The following is a 22,996-nucleotide window of genomic DNA, read 5'->3' as shown; positions in this document are numbered from 1 at the left end:
ATAGCTTGATACATGTCTCTTTCCTAATAACACCCTTTGTTTCCTGCCAGAGATATAAGATTTGAACCATTTTGCAGAATTTCCTGTTACACTATAATATTCTAATTTACTTAAAAAGGATATTGTGTTTTACACAGTCAAATGCCTTTGACAGATCACAAACTATACCCGTTGCCTGAATTTTTTTGTCTTATGAATTAAGCACATTTTCACTGTAAGTGTAGATAGCCTTCTCAATATCAGAACCATTTAGAAATCCAAAGTGTGACTTTGACAGTATGTTATTTGAGATAATATCGTTATAAAGCCAATTGTACATTACTTTTTCTAAAATTTTTGAGAATGCTGGCAACAGTGAAATTGGACGGAAATTTGATGCTATTTCTTTAACTCCCTTCTTAAACAGTTCAGCATATTTCAATCATTCAGGAAATATTCCACTGATAAACGACTGGTTACACAGATAACTTAATATGTTACTTAGCTCAGAATCACATTCTTTAATTAACTTTGTTGATATTTCATGATACCCACTAGGTGTTTTTGATTTTAAAGATTTTATGATGGACATTATTTCTGCTGGGGTAGTGAGGGTCAAATTCATATTATGGAAGTTACTTGAAATGTCTGGTCTGAGGTATTCCATAGCAGCATCTACCGAACCTGACAACCCCATCTTTTCAGTAACAGTATAAAATGTTTGGTAAAAAGTTCTGCAACACTATACACATCTGTCACCAATGTACCATTTAGTCTTAATGCTATTTGTTCCTCTTCATGTCTGGTTCTACCGGTCTCCTCCTTCACTATATCCCATATTGTCTTTATTTTGTTATCTGATATGACTATCTTTTCCTTATAATATATTTGCTTTGATGTCCATATTACAGTCTTTAATATTTTGCAGTATTTCTTGTAATGTGCTATAGCATCAATGTCAGAACTGTTTCGGATTGACAGATACAGTTTTCTTTTTGTTTTACAAGATATCCCTATTCCTTGAGCAATCCATGGCTTCTTTGTAGACTTTGGTCTAACCTTGGTAAGTTTTGGGGGAAAACAGTGTTCGAATAAGGTAAGCACTTTATTAGCAAAAGTGTTATATTTTTCATTCATGCCATTAGCACTGTAAACATCAGTCTAGTGAATGTATTTGAGGAGTGTCCTAAAATAATCAATTTTTGGCTTATTGATTACCCTCTTGAGCTCAGATTTAAGAGATTTTATATCCTGTTCAGTATTAACATTTAACAGAAGGAACTCCATGTCATGGTCTGAGAGGCTATTGACTATTGGTTTTGTAATATAATTTTGTTCATTGGACTTTTCTATAAAGATATTATCAATGGTTGTTTGTGAGCATTTGGCTGCCCTAGTGGGGAACTTTACAGTGGAAATTAAGTTGAATGATAGTGTTACTAACTCATAAAAGTTCTTATTGGGAGAGTTTTTAAGGAAATCTACATTGAAATTACCAGCAATCGCTATTTCTTTGTTTTTGGTTGTTAAATGGGCCAGTACAACTTCAAGGTGGTTTACAAACAGATTAAAGTTAACTGCAGGTGCTCGATATGCACTTAATATTATGAAGAATTTTTTGTGAAATTATACTTCTGTTGCACATGCTTCCATGTGTTATTCTAGGCAAAATTTATGAATGTCTATGTTTTTAAATTTGTGACAGTTTCTGATGAATGTGGCTACTCCTCCTTTCTCCATTTCTGATCTACAAAAGTGAGATGCTAACCTAAACCCTTAAAAGTTCTATACCTGTGGCCACATGATGTTCAGAGAGGCAGATTATGTCAGCTGGGTTTGAAGACTCTAATTCATCTATGCAGATAGTTAATTCATTAATTTTATTTCTGAGTCCTCGAATATTTTGATGCAATAAAGATAGCTGACATTTCACATTGACTGAGTTAAAATTGGGTAGAATTAAAATATCTGCTGACTGTTGAAAATTCTTTACCAATAGCTGTTTATGCTGATGTAATAAGCTAGAATTATGCTCTCTTTTTTTCCTTGGATAAGATTGGGCTGTTGGATCATGTGGCCAACATATCTTTCTCACAATTGTCAGTGCTGTTTGTAGAAATGAGCTCTGCTACTTATCCTTCAGATAGATTCTCAGTTATTTTCATGAGGCTGGATAGCCCGTCCTAGTCCTCTCATCAAGGAAAAATACTTGGCAGAAACAGAGACCAAACCAGTCTTTGTATGTGACAGCTACATTCACTGAACGCTTATACATACAGACAACTGCGAAAATATTTTCAGTTTCACTAAAAATTATTTGTTTATTCAGCATTAATTCTATCCATCTGGAGTAAATCTTGCACATACAACGCACTTTGTGAAGCTATATTTCAATCTTTGAAACATGGCAGGACAGACTCTTTGTTTAAACTACAAGTGAATCTTCAACAGAGGGAGATTGAAAGGGATTTTGAATGCCAAGTAGTGGACAACGTACCACATAGCAAAACATTTCTGAAATGGAACAGATGCAAGAAATGTACAGACAGACAGCACTGTGTAATGTATACAGACAGACAGCACTGTGTAATGTATACAGACAGACTGCACTATGTAATGTATACAGACAGACTGCACTATGTAATGTAAGCATCAGTTCTGTGTTTTTTTTTTAAAAAAAAACCTCTTGAGTGTTTTCTAAATAAATTCAGTGCACATTTGCTCTGACTACAGTAACCACTAAAAGGGTTGCATGAACACTAAATGACCTACAAGTTGGTGCAGATTAAAGTGGTAGCCCATGTAAGTATAAAGGATATGAAACTTCTTAGCAAATTAAAACTGTGTGCCGTACCGAGACTCAAACTCGGGACCTTTGCCTTTCACGGGCAAGTTCTCTACCATCTGAGATAACCAAACATGACAAATGACCTGCTCTCACAGCTTCACTTCCGCCAGTACCTGTCTCCTACCTTCCAAACTTTACAGAAGCTCCCCTGCAAACCTCGCAAGACTAACACTTCTGGAAGAAAGGATATGACGGAGACATGGCTTAGCCTGGGGCTTGGTTTCAGAATGAACTTTCCACTCTGCAGCGGAGTGTGCACTGCTATGAAACTTCCTGGCAGATTAAAACTGTGTGCCAGACCGAGACTCGAACTCGGGACCCTTGCCTTTCATGGGCAAGTGCTCTACCCAGTGAAATACAGAAATGAAGAGTTGAAATGGACATATCATTTATTTCCATGAACAATACATCTATAGAAGATGTTGAAAGTGACCCTCTGCAACATAAATACACAACTGTGCATGTCTAAGAATATGCAAGTACACCCAGCATAAAGTTCGGATGTCAGTGGTGGCAAGTTAACAGCTGATGTTGTCTTTTAGTCCCTATATTGTGTGTGGGTTTGTTTCATAGACACTTGCTCTTCAAGTGTCGTCACAGGAAAAATCACATATTGTTAGATATGACGAATGTGGCGGCCATAAATTTTTGCTGACAGTTCATTCCTCAGTGTGATCATGGACTCATTTCATCATGGACTCATTCCAGGGATACCTAGTTGTGTACCATGTTCCCCCATCTTTCTGGAAGAAGCAATATTCTCTTTCATATTCAGTGAGTTGAGCACGAAAGACTCAGAGTTCCATGTATTTAAGTGTGTTGAGAGTAGTGTCCAATGACGCGTGTTCCTGTTACACCACACCGAACGCTGATTTTTTTTTCATCATGGGGTGGTTGCTGAAACAATGTTAGGGTTTTCCATTGGCCAGTACCTTGTGTTCTGTACATTCACATGGCCAGGAAGAAGAAACAATGTTTTATAACTCATGATGTAATGGAAAGAGTCTAACAAACCATAGTATATGTTATTCAAGAGCCAAGTACAGTAATCTACACATTTCTGACTGTCATCCCCCTGTAACTGCTGCACAACTCTCAAACTAAGATTTTTCAGTATCTAATGGCAACTGCTCCTACTTACATGTTCCGATTTATATGTAGACTTCTTAGGGCTCTGAACAGTTCTTCACCGAGTTTGTGATATAACTTCTGGTGTCCAAACTGAAGGAATTATTTTTTTTCCACATATCCATAGATGCACTAGTTTGTATACAGACTCTGTATTTCTTTCTCTGCTTGTATTCCTCTCTCTGGATACTTGAACCCGAAAATGTTGCAAGTTTCCTTAACTAAACCTGTTTTTACGTATACTTCGACAATTTCAATTCTTTCTTCGCTTGAGAAAGTCATTTTGTAGACTGAAAAGAGAAACATCTAACTTCACTGATGAAATAAACTGAAATGCTGACAGAAGAATGCTAATAATCAATTATTGCATAAAACTGTCCAGTGTTGTAGCTGTTTACTCTGTTTCAGAAGTTGAAGTATTGCATTCAGATTCAAAGATGAGGTGGGCTACTTTTAACTGTGCAACCCTGTATTTTTGTACTGACAGTTCAGTTCCTTCATGTTCGCGTCCAATTGCTACACCTTAAGCAATAGTTTTATTTTCTTACTTATTGTTCTACATAATGTATTCGCATTTGTCAATAAATGGACTGATTTGAAGAGGTATTTTCAAAAAGTTTGTCAGGTAGCTACCTTAGTCACTCCCACTATTAGGAATCTGGAGATTGTTTGTATAAACCCTTGGGAAGGAGATAATAGACAGCCATTCATATTAAAGGATACGCTTCAGTCATATTCAGTTCAGTACACATGCACTAGTGATGTTCGACCTAACTGGGTACTGCACAACAAGATTATTTTGCTTAAATGCTAGTAAAGCTTGAGAAAGTGGAGCTCATTACTATTACAATTCATCAGAACAGTATTTTTTTCACTCTGTAACTTTTATGCTGTCTTGTTGTTGTTGTGGTCTTCAGTCCTAAGACTGGTTTGATGCAGCTCTCCATGCTACTCTATCCTGTTCAAGCTTCTACATCTCCCAGTACCTACAGCAACCTACATCCTTCTGAATCTGCTTAGTGTATTCATCTCTTGGTCTCCCTCTACGATTTTTACCCTCCACGCTGCCCTCCAATACTAAATTGGTGATCCCTTGATGCCTCAGAACAGGTTCTACCAACCGATCCCTTCTTCTAGTCAAGTTGTGCCACGAACTTCTCTTCTCCCCAATCCTATTCAACACTTTCTCATTAGTTATGTGACCCATCTAATCTTCAGCATTCTTCTGTAGCACCACATTTCTAAAGCTTCTATTCTCTTCTTGTCCAAACTATTTATCGCCCATGTTTCACTTCCATACATGGCTACACTCCATACAAATACATTCAAAAATGACTTCCTGACACTTAAATCTATACTCGATGTTAACAAATTTCTCTTCTTCAAAAATGCTTTCCTTGCCATTGCCAGTCTACATTTTATATCCTTTCTGCTACGACCATCATCAGTTATTTTGCTCCCCAAATAGCAAAACTCCTTTACTACTTCAAGTGTCTCATTTCCTAATCTGATTCCCTCAGCATCACTCGACTTAATTCGACTAAATTCCATTATCCTCGTTTTGCTTTTGTTGATGTTCATCTTATATCCTACTTTCAAGACACTATCCATTCTGTTCAACTGCTCTTCCAAGTCCTTTGATGTCTCTGACATAATTACAATGTCATCGGCGAACTTCAAAGTTTTTATTTCTTCTCCATGGATTTTAATACCTACTCCGAATTTTTCTTCTGTTTCCTTCACTGCTTGCTCAATATACAGATTGAATAACATCGGGGAGAGACTACAACCCTGTCTCACTCCCTTCCCAACCACTGCTTCCCTTTCATGTCCCTCGTCTCTTATAACTGCCATCTGGTTTCTGTACAAATTGTAAATAGCCTTTCGCTCCCTGTATTTTACCCCTGCCACTCTCAGAATTTGAAAGAGGTTTCTCTAAGTCTACGAATGCTAGAAATGTAGGTTTGCCCTTCCTTAATCTAGCTTCTAAGATAAGTCGTAGGGTCAGTATTGGCTCACGTGTTCCAACATTTCTACAGAATCCAAACTGATCTTCCCTGAGGTCAGCTTCAACTAGTTTTTCCATTCATCTGTAAAGAATTCGCGTTAGTATTTTGCAGCTGTGACTTATTAAACTGATAGTTCGGCAATTTTCACATCTGTCAACACCTGCTCTCTTTAGGATTGGAATTATTATATTCTTCTTGAAGTCTGAGGGTATTTCGCCTGTCTCATACATCCTGCTTACCAGATTGTTGAGTTTTGTCAGGACTGGCTCTCCCAAGGCCGTCAGTAGTTCCAGTGGAACGTTGTCTACTCCGGGGGCCTTATTTCGACTCAGGTTTTTCAGTGCTCTGTCAAACTCTTCACGCAGTATCGTATCTCCCATTTCATCTTCATCTACATCCTCTTCCATTTCCATAATATTGCCCTCAAATGCATCACCCTTGTACGGACCCTCTTCCTTCCACCTTTCTGCTTTCCTTTCTTTGCTTAGAACTGGGTTTCCATCTGAGCTCTTGATGTTCATCCAAGTGGTTCTCTTATCTCCAAAGGTCTCTAATTTTCCTGTAGGCAGTATCTATCTTACCCCTAGTGAGATAAGCCTCTACATCCTTACATTTGTCCTCTAACCATCCCTGCTTAGCCATTTTGCACTTCCTGTCGATCTCATTTTTGAGACGTTTGTATTCCTTTTTGCCTGCTTCATTTACTGCATTTTTATATTTTCTCCTTTCATCAATTAAATTCAATATTTCTTCTGTTACCCAAGGATTTCTAGCAGCCCTCGTCTTTGTACCTACTTTATCCTCTGCTGCCTTCACTACTTCATCCCTCAGAGCTACCCATTCTTCTTCTACTGTATTTCTTTCCCACATTCCTGTCAATTGTTCCCTTATGCTCTCTCTGAAACTCTGTACAACCTCTGGTTTAGTTAGCTTATCCAGGTCCCATCTCCTTAAATTCCCACCTTTTTGCAGTATCTTCAGTTTTAATCTACAGTTCATAATCAGTAGATTGCGGTCAGAGTCCACATCTGCCCCTGGAAATGTCTTACAATTTAAAACCTGGTTCCTAAATCTCTGTCTTACCATTATATAATCTATCTGAAACCTTTTAGTATCTCCAGGCTTCTTCCATGTATACAACCTTCTTTCATGATTCTTGAACCAAGTGTTAGCTATGATTAAGTTGTGCTCTGTGCAAAATGCTACCAGGTGGCTTCCTCTTTCATTTCTTAGCCCCAATCCATATTCACCTACTACTTTTCCTTCTCTTCCTTTTCCTACTACCGAATTCCAGTCACCCATGACTATTAAATTTTCATCACCCTTCACTATCTGAATAATTTCTTTTATTTGATCATACATTTATTCAATTTCTTCGTCATCTGCACAGCTAGTTGGCATATAAACTTGTACTATTGTCGTAGGCATGGGCTTCGTATGTATCTTTGCCACAATAATGCGTTCACTATGCTGTTTGTAGTAGCTTACCCACATTCCTATTTTCCTATTCATTATTAAACCTACTCCTGCATTACCCCTATTTGACTTTGTGTTTATTACCCTGTAGTCACCTGACCAGAAGTCTTGTTCCTCCTGCCACCGAACTTCACTAATTCCCACTATATCTAACTTTAACCTATCCATTTTCTTTCTTAAATTTTCTGACCTACCTGCCCTATTAAGGGATCTGACATTCCACGCTCCGATCCCTAGAATGCCAGTTTTCATTCTCCTGATAACGACATCCTCGTGAGTAGTCCCTGCCCGGAGATCCGAATGGGGAACTATTTTACCTCCGGAATATTTTACCCAAGAGGACGCCATCATCATTTAACCAAACAGTAAAGCTGCATGCCCCCGGGAAAAGTTAGGGCGGTAGTTTCCCCTTGCTTTCAGCCGTTTGCAGTACCAGCACAGCAAGGCAAGATCAGTCAATCGTCCAGATTGTTGCCCTTGCAACTACTGAAAAGGCTGCTGCCCCTCTTCAGGAACCACACGTTTGTCTGGCCTCTCAACAGATACCCCTCCGTTGTGGTTGCACCTACGGTACGGCTATCTGTATCGCTGAGGCACGCAAGCCTCCCCACCAATGGCAAGGTCCATGGTTCATGGGGGGGGGGGGGGTTTATGCAGTCTTAGAAAACGGTTTTTTATTCTTGTGATGGAATGAGAGTTGTCTTCATCTGTTCACTTGTGGGCATAGTGTAGAATTTAAGCTGTAGACCATGCCTATGCTCCTTAATTCAGTGTCAAAAATTAGGCAAGTCACTTAAAGTTAAAAAAGAAAATTGTGTTGTCATTTCTGGAATCTGTCCCAGTCCGTTGTATGACATTTGGTAGTTGGGATAATTTAGAGGAAAAGAAAAAAAAATAGTGCAGTGACTTCCGTACTCTTACTCTACTGACCTCACAAATTTCAGTAAGAATTTAATATAAGAATATACAGTTCATAATAATACCTCAAATTTCACTGCCATTAGGAATGTGCATAGAACAGGAATGATGAAACCTAGACCAATCGGACCTAAGACTTTAGTTTTAACTTGTGATATAAAATCCCAAAGGATGTCAGTGACCATTATATGAGCGCTGTACACATCTTTGCTGCCATTTTTTGGCCACTAATGACAAGAGTCCACTTGTTAAGACTTTATTTACACATTTCAGGTATGGCCTATCATCAGAATGTCTGCCTTAAATGTCACAATTGTCATGAGAGCACAAATTATAGATGACATATTATGACCGAACATACTTAAACTCAATGAAAACCGTTTGCATACTGGGGCAAAGTACTTAGTACAGGGTAGTGTATCAAGTGCTATCCATCAGGAAACTGGTGCTCAACTGACTGCAGCTACCATAACATGCCTCCAAGTGGCATGATTGTAATGGCATTGGGACCTAGCATTTAAAGACACAGCTATAACAAAATCAGTACTAATAACAAGTGTTTAATCATAAAATAGCAATAAGCCCTTTTAAAGAAAATCTCAGTTAGAAGGGTGAAAACAAAAGTATGTCATTAATACATGTGATATGAGTATGGGATGGCGAGAAGGGGTGTAAGGTAGGTCAGAGGTGACATGGTGGGATGGGCACAAAACAGTACTAGTTCATGAAAGGGAGAGACAATGGCATACAGCCAAATCTATAACTAAAATACAGAGGAGAGGTCCAGTGTAAGTCGATGAAAGTGAAATTTCTTTACTGTCCAGATAAGAAGAGGCATGAGTGAATATTTACCACAGCAAGGAGGGAGGGGGGAGAAAGGGGGGGGGGGGGAGATAGGCCATATCTTTACTAATCTATAATGCCATTGCACTAACAAAATTATGGTACAGTAATTTATTTTAATTTTCAATTTCAGACGGGGAAAATAAAATGCAGAGGAATAAATATTAATATATTATACAATCTACATGAAAAGGCACTTCACATTTCAATAGCAGTCTAAGAAGCTAAAAAATAAGGAACAAGTCATGGTTATTTATATAAAACAACAGGAAATAATTTTGAAGCCAAGAGAGAAAGGAAGGTTGTATGTGAATATCATTTTATGTTTTTATGGGAGAAATCCTTGGAGTTGAAAGTAGTGGTTTCAACATTTCACCATATGAATTTGTCATCCCAACAATATTATTGTGATAATTTGGTACTGATGTCTAAAACTGTGCTGTAGGCTGTTACCCATACAATCCTACCTTCATTATTTTAGCTTCATCACTTTTGATGATAGTGAAAAATGTACTAGTAGATTTTGTTGCCTATCCATGCACAAAACAGTAAAACATTAAACCAGTGCCCTGCTTGAGTTTTCCTTTGTTAAATTCCTTAACAGCCTCTCAGCCTTCTGTCTCATATCACATTATTCCTAACTTCTCTTCAGTTCACTCACTCATTGGTGCACTAGAATCCACCATCTTTCATATTTGGTGTCATTTTGGTAACATTAGTATCAATTCAAAACCATTGACAATGAAGTGATACATTTAAAAGTTTACCCTCGATACTTTCTGACCTTAGTGCACATTATGCACTTATAGTGTGAAATTCAGTGGAAATGTCTTGTCCATAAAAAAAACTTAGTGCACAAAAGAAAGTTTTGGCCTCCAGAAGTATGCTGCTTCTCGTGTATGTACATAATTGACAGTAGGCCTTCTGTGTGAGAACTTAAAAAAGGAAGGCATCAGACATCTTCATCAGACCAATTGTACACATCACACATATGAGGGCTGTTCATAAATTAACCTCTGATTGGGTACTGAAAATAAACAAAAGCTCTTAGCTTCATGGCATTTGCATGATTGGAAAAAGAGACTTTGAAATTCATGTTGCATCAGTAGGCTCTTTGTTGTGTTCATCAGTATGAAAGCAGCAGGCAGTTAAAATGGACAGTGTTATTGAATCTCCTGCCATTGTGAGGTACGTTCTGTTATTCAGTTCCTTCAAGCAGGAGGAGTCAGTGCTAATGTGATTAAATGTCAGTTATGTTATGGGGATGGCGTTACAAGTGATGGTGTTGTGAGCAAGTGGAGCAGAAAACTCTGGGTTGTTCACACAGATGTACATAGTGAAAATGGTTGAGGAGGCATTCGTATGTGGCTGATGAACGTGTGCAACATTTTGCCGAAAGGGTGTGCATGAGACATTGATTCACAATTTTCAAACTTCTGAAGTTTTCAGAGACAACACTCTTTTAACATTGTCAGAGAGACGGTAGTAGGTCACTAAAAGTTTTGTGCGCATTTGCACACTGGGAACCACAATGTCTAACTAGCATTAAGAAAACTGAACGAATGGGTTTGGCCTTGACATTCTTTTAGCACAATCATGAAGAGGGGAAATAATATATGGAAAAAAAAAAATTGTGACTGGTGCAGAACAAGGGTCCAGTGTGTCAACTCTGAAACTAAGGAATAGTCCAAGCAGTGGATGCACACTTGTTGTCACGATAAGGCCAAAAAATTCAAGCAGACATTGTCAAACCACAAAATGCTGGTTGCAGGTTTTTTGAACTGCAAAGGAATTTTGATAACAGATTTCATGAGAGTAACAAATGAGAATGATCTGAGTTCAGAAGTTTGTTGTGAGATTCAGGGAACTTGGAAGGTCAAGCTAAAACAAACCATGCAGGATGATTACTGAAGGACTTGTTGTCATTCAGACAATGCAAGAATCCATACTGTAAACTGAAGAAAGGAAACACTTTTTGGCTGGGAGGTTTTTCAGTGTCCTCACCATAGTCTGGACGTGGCGCCAGATGACTTTTATCTTCCTCAAGATGAAGGCCTGCTGACTACTCAGCACTTCATGATTGATGATGAGCTCAGAGGTACTGTCAACAGCTGAGTGAAGTACCAGGTGGGGCCATTCTTTGATGAAGCGATGAGAAAGGTGGTATCACAGTATGACAGATGTTTGAATTTGGTTGGTGACTATGTTGTCAAGTAATTCAACTATAATTTTCAGGAAAGAGAGAGAGAGAGAGAGAGAGAGAGAGAGAGAGAGAGAGAGAGAGGCCAGGTGTGAGTAAAGCTCACAATCTGAGAGTTCTGTATAAACCTAATTATGTATATAGAAAGTTAATTCATTCTGATAATTGAGACACTGGCACTGAGATTTGCAACATATCAGTCCTGGGAATTACAAAACTTCTGAGACTGTTCTAATTTATAACAAGTGCCAAAAGAAATATGTTTTTCATTTTATGTAATTATAAATTAACTATCTCTTGGTTTTTTTTTTAAAAAAAAAATATATTGTACTTATACTGTGAAATCTTGCTTTCTGCAAAATTTCAAGATTCTAGGTTAAGTATGTAAATGACCATATCTTGTGGTTTCATTGGCATAGAAGCTTAATTCACCATGGAATCATAGACCTTAGTATGTAAGATAAATTTGAACTTGATACGTGTATGTGTTCTTGAGAGAGAGGATTTTTAACAGTTGGCTGGACAGACAGGCAGCAAGTGATCCCAAAAGAGTTAGTTTTTACTGACTTAGGCACAGAATCCTAAAAAAAGTTTCTAATATTTTCATGTCTAGTAACCCGTTAGAGATTAATTTTACAAATAGCCCTCATATATACATTTTTTATATCAGTCACAGCACATTCCTTCCACCTTTATAACTCCACTCTAGGCGACATTGCCAACTTTGCCACCTGTTTATACACTAACCTTGCATCATTCTAGTTCCAGCATGTGAAACAGTTTACATCATAGTCAAAATCTTTGTTGGTTTACCACTCATTAGCTATCATGACAGTGTGCAGTGTACAGATTGTTTTTCAGCCAGTCTACTATTTATTTTTTATTTTGCTTATTTATCCATCCAGAGACAGAGTAAATTGTATGGACTTATTTCCTATTCTACATAACGTACAATAATTTTGTCTCCAGTAACTCTACACAACAGCAAGGAATCTGCATTACTGCTACAAAATTGTAGTACATTGTACAGTGTTTCATGTTAAGTAACAGTGTGCAAATTTTGCCTTCCAGGAACCAAAGGCAAAATTTCCAAAGACCACATTTCAGCCCAAAAATGAGGAAGAGCATGTGTCTTGGATTGAGAGCTTAAGATTGAAGAGGTATGTTCTGCTAAAAGGATTGCTGAAGTGAAGTGTGTGTAAAAACTGTAATAATGTGCTTATCTCTCTCTCTCTCTCTCTCTCTCTCTCTCTCTCTCTCTCTCTCTCTCTCTCTCTCTGTCTATTACTACTTACGAAGGAAGATACTTATAGTGTTAAATTTAATTAATTAATGATGCTGGGAAAGGACAAGAATCATTATTAAGGCATTGCTGCAAAAAGAAAACAGCCACATTATAGTACCACAGTGCTGGTCTATCTATTTACATTTCAACCTATAACTCACTTTAACTTTCATTTCTGGTTTCAATATATCTAGCCAGCTTCCATAAAATTCTTGTCCCTTCTTTTTAATACTTCTTATCTACAGCCATCAAAAATCAATTAAAAAAAGTTGTAGTTCCTATAAGGCCATATATTATTTGAATAAGATGCATTATTCCCAATTCTAAGCTAATTTCGACCTAACAATCTTTTCAATGTGTGCCTAGTAAACATAACATTGTTCGTATTTGGGGACATGAACATGAAGAAATATCTTCATTCAGAGTGACAATCAACACAGCCATGAGTACATCAAAATACAAATATGATAAATACCTTGTGCTTATGAATGTATACTTCAGAACACAAAAAATGGTTGCATAAAATCAATGACACCTGGAATCAAAGTCCGATGCAGTACTGATGCAAATCAAATAGAAAAATCATGTTCAAAAACGGTCATTTGTGTTCTATATCTATTGCAAGAAGACACAGGAGCTTCACTGCAAGTAATATACATTATTGTTAGCTGTAGATACACTAAACACATTTTAACAAGGGCACTTTTATTGGTCGCAGCTGTAGCACAGTGGTAAACATGTAGCCTTTGTTGTGAGGTCTGTGTTCCCCTGAAAGTGCAACATTGTTCTCTTTCTTCCTTGCTGTAAGAGAAGCATACTATATGGAATATATCCCTCTATTTTGATGATATGCAATTGCTTTCCACTGTAAATGTGACTGTTATGGCAGGAAGGAAATGAGCACTACTTGTGCCAGCAAGTATGATAAAACTGATGGCAGTCTTTGCTGTTAGACAATCTGTATGGGATGCTCTGAATTCTGCAAAATGGTGATGGTGATAATGAATATGAAAAATTAGACCTAAACAATCAAGAAAACTGTAAAATACTATCAAGCTATTTTTCAATAAGTTGTTAAATTGTGAGGAGCAAGAGTAAACTTTCTGAAGCAAAATTCACCATGCTCTTATACGAATGCAGAACTGCGCCCCTCAGATGAAATCCCAAGTATCATTAAAGATCTAAAGAATGGTAAGGCCCCTTCAGGAAAGTTCAGTAACTGCTGAAATGTGGAAAATTGCAGATCCTGGAACAGTCAAGGAGCTACATCGAGTCTTTCGAAAGGTCTGGGAAATAGAAACTACACCAGAAGATTGGAAAACAGCTTTAATTCAACCAATTCACAGAAAAGGAGATAAAACTGATCCTAAGAACTGTAGAGGAATTTCGTTCTTTCCAGTGACTTAATAAATTCTTTCAAAAGTGTTACAAAACAGGCTGGAAAGCCAACTGGATCAACAATTAGGAGGGTACCAAGGAGGGTATAGCAAAGCATGCTCCTGTGTGGAACAAATTTTAAACCTGAAATTTATAATCGGGTATAGAGGAAGGAGAACCAAGAGCATTTGTGCGACATTCATAGACTTTAAATTAGCATGTGATTTGACTGATAGGATAACATTACTCAATACTGTAACAGAGTTTGGGGCTGATAGCAAAGCAGAGACAATCATAAAGAAACCCACATGCTAACAAATACAAAATGCAAAATTAAATTTGTAGGTGAATTCTCATGGGATCATGAAATCAAAACTGATATAAGACTAGGAGATGGAATGTCCCCAATGCTGGTCAGTTGTGCACGAGAAAAGATAATTAATGAATGGAAGAAAAGAACAGTAAAAGACAGATTTTAAAAAACTGCAATTGAGAAAAATGGAATAATCTGAGTATTAATTGTTTTGCTTTTGTCGACAACCTTAACATCTTAGCCGAATCTGTAGAAGATGCAGCAGTACAGATAAAGCTACAAGAGACATCTTCAACAACAGGCCTATGTATACATTTTTTTTGGGAGGGTGGGGGGGCAGATGGTGAAAAAGGGTGTATGATAGATGCGAAGGACGCACTAAAATATATGGAAACTGACTATGTAAGAATAGAAAACACTAAACAGTGTAAATAAAAAAAAAAGGGAACAGTGTAGCTACAAATTTGTCCATAAATGCAAAACTCTGACACAAGCACACTGTCATAAAACAAGCATGCCTTTATGCTTTTGTTAAACACAGCCCAACAATTAGATGAAGTCAAAAGAAGGAAAGGAAAATAATAATGAAAATCTAGTGAGCAAAATATAACAATGTGAAATGAAAATTAAGAATAATAAAGTAGTTTATGAAAAAAGTAAAATGAATGTTAGACACAATGAGGAAGAGAAGAGTTGTATTCTGTGGACACCTAAAAAACCTTGATGGAAACAGAATTAACAGAATGAGTTTGTAACTTTTTGGCAGAAACTCGAAAACATCACTGAGGTGGATGTAAGAGTTACAGCAGAAATGAGGAAAATGAAAATAACGGAGGAAGAAATAGAAGGCAGAGAAAAGTTCAGAGCAGAAGTAAAAAGTTTCAAGGGCTTCCAGGAGAAAACAAAGGAAAAAGCAGGTGCAATATGGCCAGTAGAAAGAAGAGAAAAACAGAGGAAAAGAATGGAAAATTATTGGAAAGAAAGGAGAAAAGAAAGATGACATAAGCTACTCCAAGTGATCCGTAGTAGGCCGAACCAATAAATAATAATATAGTAAAAATAATTTAACATAGTAGTAGTAGTAGTAGTAGTAGTAGTAGTAGTAGTAGTATCAGTAGCTGTAGCAGTAAAATTAATTCCACTACAGTGCAGGAGAAGGCTGAACATTATCAAAAGCTGCTAATTCAGTCTACACAATAGCAGCAGCAGTAGGAACAAGAACTCTGAAATTTTCTTATGATTACATTACTGAGTTCTGGCAAAGGGAGGCTAAACCCAATGATCAGTTTCAGTAAGCTTTAATAAGATCATTTCTCTATGTAAATGGGTGCCTGCCTATAAAATATTTTCGCAATCAGAGGAAAAAGTTGGTGATTGAAATTTCACAAGAAGAACCTGCTGGAACAAAAAACACAACTGACATCCCAGTTCACGTATCACATTTATGATACTCTCTCTCCTGTTTTGCAGTAATACAAAATGAGCTGTCCTTTTTTGAACTTTCTTGATGTCCTCCGTAAATTCTATTTCATGCAGATTGCACACCACACAGCAGTGCTCCAGAAGAGGGTGAACAAGTGTGTAAGCAGTAACTTTAGTAGACCTCTTATGTTTTCTACCAATAAACCACAGTATTTGGTTTGCTTTCCCCACAACATTATCTATGTGATCATTCCAGTTCGTTGTTCATAACCATACCCCTAAGTATTTAGATGGATGTAAAGTATCTAGATTTGTGTTACTTATCATGTAACTGAAATTTAACATTTTTCTGTTACTACTTATGTTGATGACTTCACACATTTCATTATTTAGAGTCAATTAAGACTTTTTGCACCAAACAAATACCTTGTCTAAATCATTTGGCTATTGGTTTCAATTATCTGATGATTTCACAAGAAGGTAAATGATAGCATCATTTGAAAACAATGTAAGAGGACTGCTGAGATTATCTCCTAAATTGTTTATATAAATTAGGAACAGTAGAGGGCCAATAATACTTCCTTGGAAAACACCAGATACCTCTTCTGTTTTACTTGAAGACTTTCTGTCAATTAAAGCAAACTGTGACCATTCTGACAGAACTCATGAATCCAGTCACACAACTGAGGCAATGTTCCATAGGCAGGCAATTTGATTAGAAGTCGTTTGTGAGGAAGATGTCAAAAGCCTTCTGGATATTTTTCTTCTTTAGGGCCAGCAGCGTAATATATGTCTGATAACAATACAATTGTTAAAGTAGATACACCAAATAGCTGCTTATAATGAGTATTCTTTATTCACAATAGTCTGTTTTGGCTGAATCGCCATTTTCAAGTACCTGCAATTACAATTTTGGCGAGAACAGGTATGGATACCAATGTCATTCGTATTAAAGTTTGATGCCTTCAATTATCACATTTATGAAGGCATATGTGGGAATGACACTGCATCGAAGACAACACTTATTATATGTCCAATTTGACTTTTAAGCAAAGAAAAGCAGCTATTTGGTGTATCTACTCTAACAATCATGTCATTATCAGACATACATTACACTGCTGGCCCTGAAGAATAAAAATTATTAAAGATATTGTCTTATGAAATAAAGGGGAACATTCTGTGTTTTATTCGCTTAAAAGTCAGTTTGGTGATGCAATAAGTGTTGTCTTTGATGTAATGTTATTCCTCCATATGCATTCATGAAAGTGATAATTGAAGGCATCAGACTCTAATGTGAATGACATTGGCATCCATACCTGTTCTCATCAAAATTGTAATTGGAGATACTTGAAAATGGTGATTAAGCCAAAACAGACTGTTGTAAATAAAGATTGCTTATTATAAGCTGCTATTTGGTGTACCTGCTCTAACCTTCTGGATGTCAAAACATGGAATCAATTTGACATCTTCTGTTGATAGCACTCATTTGTTTGGGAGAATAAAGAGCTAGTGTGTTTTACAAGAATGATATTTTCTGAATCTGTGCTGACTATTTTTCAGTAAATCTTTTTTTTTTTTTTTTTTTTTTTTTTTTTTTTTTTTTTTTTTTTTTTTTTTTTGTGGTAATTCATAGTACAGCTTCCAAAATCCTACTGCTTATTGATGTTAGTGATATGAGTCTGTAATTCAGCTGAGTACTCTTGTTTCGTTTCTTGTGGTATTGGTATGACCTATGCAACAATCCAGTCTTTGGGTACTTGTCTTTTGACGAGCGAGCAGGTGTATATAGTTTGCTAAGTATGAAGCAATTGCATCAGCATACTCGGAAAGGTACCTGACTAGTATACAATCTGGACCAAAGGCCTTGCCTTTATTGAAAAATTTGTGCTGCTTTGCTGCACTGAAGATATCTGTCTCTAAATTACTCATATTGGCAGTTGTTCTAGACTGAAATTCTATCATGTTAACTTTGCCTTCTTTGGTGGAGAAGTTTTGCAAAACTGTTTAGTAACTCTGATTTAGTGGCAGTCATTGTCAGCATTACCATTGTTACTGCGCAGTGAAGGTATCAGTTGTGTCTTGCCGCTGGTGTATTTTACATGTGACCAGAATCTTTCTGTCACATTTTGAGACAAAGTTTCATTGTGGAAGTTATTAAAAGTAAATCACATTGAAGTTCATGCTAAATTTTGAACTTCTGTAAAACTCTCCCAATATTAGGGGTTTTGCGTTCTTTTAAATCCGGCTTGCTTTTCCCATTGCAGAAGCAACAGTGTTCTGGTCTGTTTTGTGTACCATAGTATAGTCTCTTATTACTTTATTTGCTATATATCTTTTAATTGTTATCAATACTATTTCTTTGTATTCAGACCACATCTGGTGTGTTCTTACATAGTCAGATTGGAAGAAGAGCACCAAGGAATTTATTTATTTATTGTTCCGTGGGACCAAATTAAGGAGAAGTCTCCATGGTCATGGAACGAGTCAATACATGAAATTATAACACAATAGTAGAAACAGAAGAAATGAGATATGAGAAACATATTCAGGCGACAAGTCGTAAGTTTAGATAAAGAAAATCGACAATATAACACTGGAATTTGCTTAATTTTTCAGCTCTTCCAGGAGCTCCTTGACAGAATAGAAGGAGTGAGCCATGAGGTAACTCTTCAGTTTGGACTTAAAAGCATTTGGGCTACTGCTAAGATTTTTGAGTTCTTGTGGTAGCTTATTGAAAATAGATGCAGCAGAATAGTGCACTCCTTTCTGCACAAAAGTCAAGGAAGTGCATTCCACATGCAGATTTGATTTCTGCTTAGTATTAACTGCGTGAAAGCTGATAACTCTTGGGAATAAGCTAATATTGCTAACAACAACTGACATTAAAGAAAATATATACTGTGAGGGCAATGTCAGAATTCCCAGACTGTTGAATAGGGGTCGACAAGAGGTTCTCGAACTTACACCACATATAGCTCGAACAGCCTGTTTTTGAGCCAAAAATACCCTTTTTGAATCAGAAGAATTACCCCAAAAAATAATACCATACGGAATAAGCGTATGAAAATATGTAAAGTAGACTACTTTTCGTGTTGAACTGTCACTTATTTCAGATACTGTCCTAATGGTAAATAAAGCAGCATTTAGTTTCTGAACAAGATCCTGAACATGGGCTTTCCACAACAGCTTACTATCTATCCGAACGCCTAGGAACTAGAACTGTTCCGTCTCACTTATAATATGCCCATTCTGTCTGATCAAAATATTGGTTCTCGTTGAATTGTGAGTTAGAAACTGTAAAAACTGAGTCTTACTGTGATTTAGCATCAAATTATTTTCCACAAGCCACGAACTTATTTCATGACTATATTATTTGATACTGTTTCAATATTACACACAAGATCCTTCACTACCAAGCTGGTGTCATCAGCAAACAGAAATATTTTTGAATCACCTGTAATACTAGAAGGCATATCATTTATATACACTCCTGGAAATTGAAATAAGAACACCGTGAATTCATTGTCCCAGGAAGGGGAAACTTTATTGACACATTCCTGGGGTCAGATACATCACATGATCACATGACCACAGGAACATAGACACAGGCAACAGAGCATGCACAATGTCGGCACTAGTACAGTGTATATGCACCTTTCGCAGCAATCCAGGCTGCTATTCTCCCATGGAGACGATCGTAGAGATGCTGGATGTAGTCCTGTGGAACGGCTTGCCATGCCCTTTCCACCTGGCGCCTCAGTTGGACCAGCGTTTGTGCTGGACGTGCAGACCGCGTGAGACGACGCTTCATCCAGTCCCAAACATGCTCAATGGGGGACAGATCCGGAGATCTTGCTGGCCAGGGTAGTTGACTTACACCTTCTAGAGCACGTTGGGTGGCACGGGATACATGCGGACGTGCATTGTCCTGTTGGAACAGCAAGTTCCCTTGCCGGTCTAGGAATGGTAGAACATGGGTTCGATGACGGTTTGGATGTACCGTGCACTATTCAGTGTCCCCTCGACGATCACCAGAGGTTTACGGCCAGTGTAGGAGATCGCTCCCCACACCATGATGCCGGGTGTTGGCCCTGTGTGCTTCGGTCGTATGCAGTCCTGATTGTGGCGCTCACCTGCACAGCGCCAAACACACATACGACCATCATTGGCACCAAGGCAGAAGCGACTCTCATCGCTGAAGACGACACGTCTCCATTCGTCCCTCCATTCACACCTGTCGCGACACCACTGCTCCAGTAACCTTGTATATACAACCTTCTCGATAACTTAAGCAAACACTGATGGCATAGAAATAGGTCTAAAATTGTCAACATATCCCTGTCTCCCTTTTTATAAAGTGGCTTCACTACCGAGTACTTGAATTGGTCAGGAAAGTGATCACTCCTAGAGGAAAAGTTACAGATATGGCTAAGTACTGGGCTAACATACATAGTATTCTGAAGATACCCCGTCATATCCATGAGAGTTCTTGGTCTTTAGTGATTTAATTATTAACTCAATCTCCCTCTTGTCAGTATCATGGAGGAGCATTTCTGGTAACAGTCTTGGAACACTTTTTTCTAAGAGTGCTGTATGATTCCCTGTTGGGACTAGGTTTCTGTTTAGTTCACCTGCTATATTCAGAAAGTGATTATTAAATACTGTACATATATGCGACTTATCAGTAACACGGACATTCCCACTATGCACTGATTCTATATCCTCGACCTGTCTCTGCAGACCAGCCACTTCCTTTATCACTGACCATAAGGTTTTAATGTTATCCTGAGACTTAGCTATTCTATCTGTATATCACATAGTTTTTGCCTTCCTAATAACATTTTTATGCACCTTACAATATTGTTTGTAATTGGCTGCTGCATTTAGATTTTGACTGTTTCTAACGTTTTGATAGAATTACCACTTTGTTCTACAAGATATTCGTGTCACTTTAGTCAGCCACCCAGGCTGCCTGTTTGTGCTAGTGCCCTGCTTTGAGCATTCTAACGGAAAGCAACTTTCAAAGAGCACGAGAAAAGTCTTGAGGAAAGCATTATGTTTATCGTCTACTGTATCAGCACTATAAACATCTTGCCACTCTTGTTCATTGATAAGGTTTACAGAGGTCTGTACAGCAACTGGATCAGCTTTCCTAAACAGTTGATAACTATATTTAACATGTGTTTCAGCACAAAAATCTTTTAGACTTAAAATTTGTGCATCATGATCTGAAAGGCCATTTACCTTGTTGCTAACAGAATGCCCTTCTAGTAATGAGGAATGGACAAAAATGTTGTCTATGGTTGTTCTACTGTTCCCTTGCACTCTCGTTGGAAAGAATATGGTTTGCATAAGATTATACGAATTAAGGTGGTCTACCAGCATCCCTTTCCTTGCACAATCACTTATAAAATTAATATTGAAGTCACAACATATAACTAACTTTTTGTATTTCCTATAAAGTGAACCAAGAACCTCCTCTAGCTGTAGCAAAAATGTTGTGAAATCGGAGTCTGGGGATCTATAAATAACAACAGTTAGAAGTTTAGCTCCACTAAATTCAATCACACGTGCACAACATTCAAACACCTTTACAGTGCAGTACTTTGAAACATCAATTGACTCAGATGGGATGCCGTTTTTCACATACATGGCTACTCCCCGACACCGCAAAGAGCTCCTAGAAAAGCTGCCAGCCAACCTGTATCCTGGTAAAGGAAGCCTCTGAATTATCTCCTTATTTAAGAAGTGTTCAGATGTGCCAATAATTTCAGAGTCAACATCTATAACCAGTTCACTAACTTCATCTCTAATACCTTGTATATTTTGATGAAATATACTAATTCCCTCATTACTCGGACACCTAAGCTCTGTCGAAAGCGGTTCTTTTGTTAGAGAGACTTCCCTTAAGCTGGAATACGTATCAGCTGACTTCAATCTAAAAAAGGTGCAGCTCCAACACCCACTACTACAGGAATTTTCCCATGAGTGATCCCACCACCCTCACATGTTCTGTCACCTATAAGCTTTGCCAACCTCCTCTTCCCATACCTGTTGAAGTGCAGGCCATGTCTAGTGAAATCCGTCCTGCTGATAGACTCCACCGACACCACTGAAAAGTGACCCATGCCTTCTGTCATCAGCGCATCCCCAAGTCTCATGTTATTACGCCTGATGGCTGTATTAAGATCAGGCCGATTGTGACGCTGAAACAGTCCCACGAAATGCACATTTGTGTTGCCAGTCTGAGTGGCTATCTTTTCCAGGTCACCATCTATGTCATACTCCCCACCCTTATCAAGACTATTACGAGCCCCACCCACAATCACTACCTGATCCTCTTTAGTAAAATCCCTAAAAAATTATTCAAATGGCTCTGATCACTATGGGACTTAACATCTATGGTCATCAGTCCCCTAGAACTTAGAACTACATAAACCTAACTAACCTAAGGACATCACACAACACCCAGTCATCACGAGGCAGAGAAAATCCCTGACCCCGCCGGGAATCGAACCCGGAAACGCTACCGCACGACCACGAGCTGCGGACAAAATCCCTACATAACCCCCCTATGTTAACAGTCACCTGAGCCAATCCTGCATTAGGCTTCACAATGCTGGTGACCTGGTACTCACTTCCCAACACTTCCTGCAACTGCTGGCCTACACCTGTGCCATGAGAACTACCTAACAGCAGAACCTTCTTCTTTCCCTTCGACTTTGCAACTGTCCTAGCCATTGTAACTGCTGAGGTCTGCTGCATACTTCCTAAATCCACAGCTACTAAGAGATTCCTCTCCACTAGACTCTGACAGTTGGTCATATCTATTGCAAACACCAATAGTAAAACTATTTGAAAATCTCCTTCTCCTAGCAGATCTCTTGCCAGCAGCCAGCTCCCATCCCCCAACCCCCTTTTCCCTCCTCATCCTATCTAGCTGCTCCTGTGCAGTTTTTCAACTGCACCTGAAGGGCACAGATCTTACACTCCTGCTTCTCTATCAACTTTACTTGCTACATAACCTGCAGTTCCAGGAGAAGATCTCACCAGAATGCCCACTGCCTTCCCCACTGCATTTTCCCCAGTGAAAATACTTCGAACAAGTCTCACACCGCAATCCACTTCTCACTCATGGTAAAATTTTACAGTTATTGAAACAAGAAAACTATTTTATCTAAGTTCCGCTACTACAATA

At 38.1% G+C, this 22,996-nt stretch overlaps 1 protein-coding gene across 1 annotated transcript in view; it reads left to right on the top strand.

The window, feature by feature from the left end:
* LOC126334831 (actin-related protein 5-like) overlaps window positions 1–22,996 on the top strand; it is a 191,340-nt gene that overhangs the window by 95,016 nt on the left and 73,328 nt on the right. The window contains exon 8 of the mRNA XM_049997491.1: window positions 12,473–12,561. Coding sequence (XP_049853448.1) covers window positions 12,473–12,561 — 89 coding nt within the window. The remainder of the gene's footprint in view (window positions 1–12,472; window positions 12,562–22,996) is intronic.

The sequence above is a fragment of the Schistocerca gregaria genome, chromosome 2 (genome assembly GCF_023897955.1).
Source record: "Schistocerca gregaria isolate iqSchGreg1 chromosome 2, iqSchGreg1.2, whole genome shotgun sequence".
Lineage (NCBI taxonomy): Eukaryota > Metazoa > Arthropoda > Insecta > Orthoptera > Acrididae > Schistocerca > Schistocerca gregaria.
Note: the sequence above shows the minus strand (reverse complement) of the source record. Positions and strands in the feature narration are given on the sequence as shown.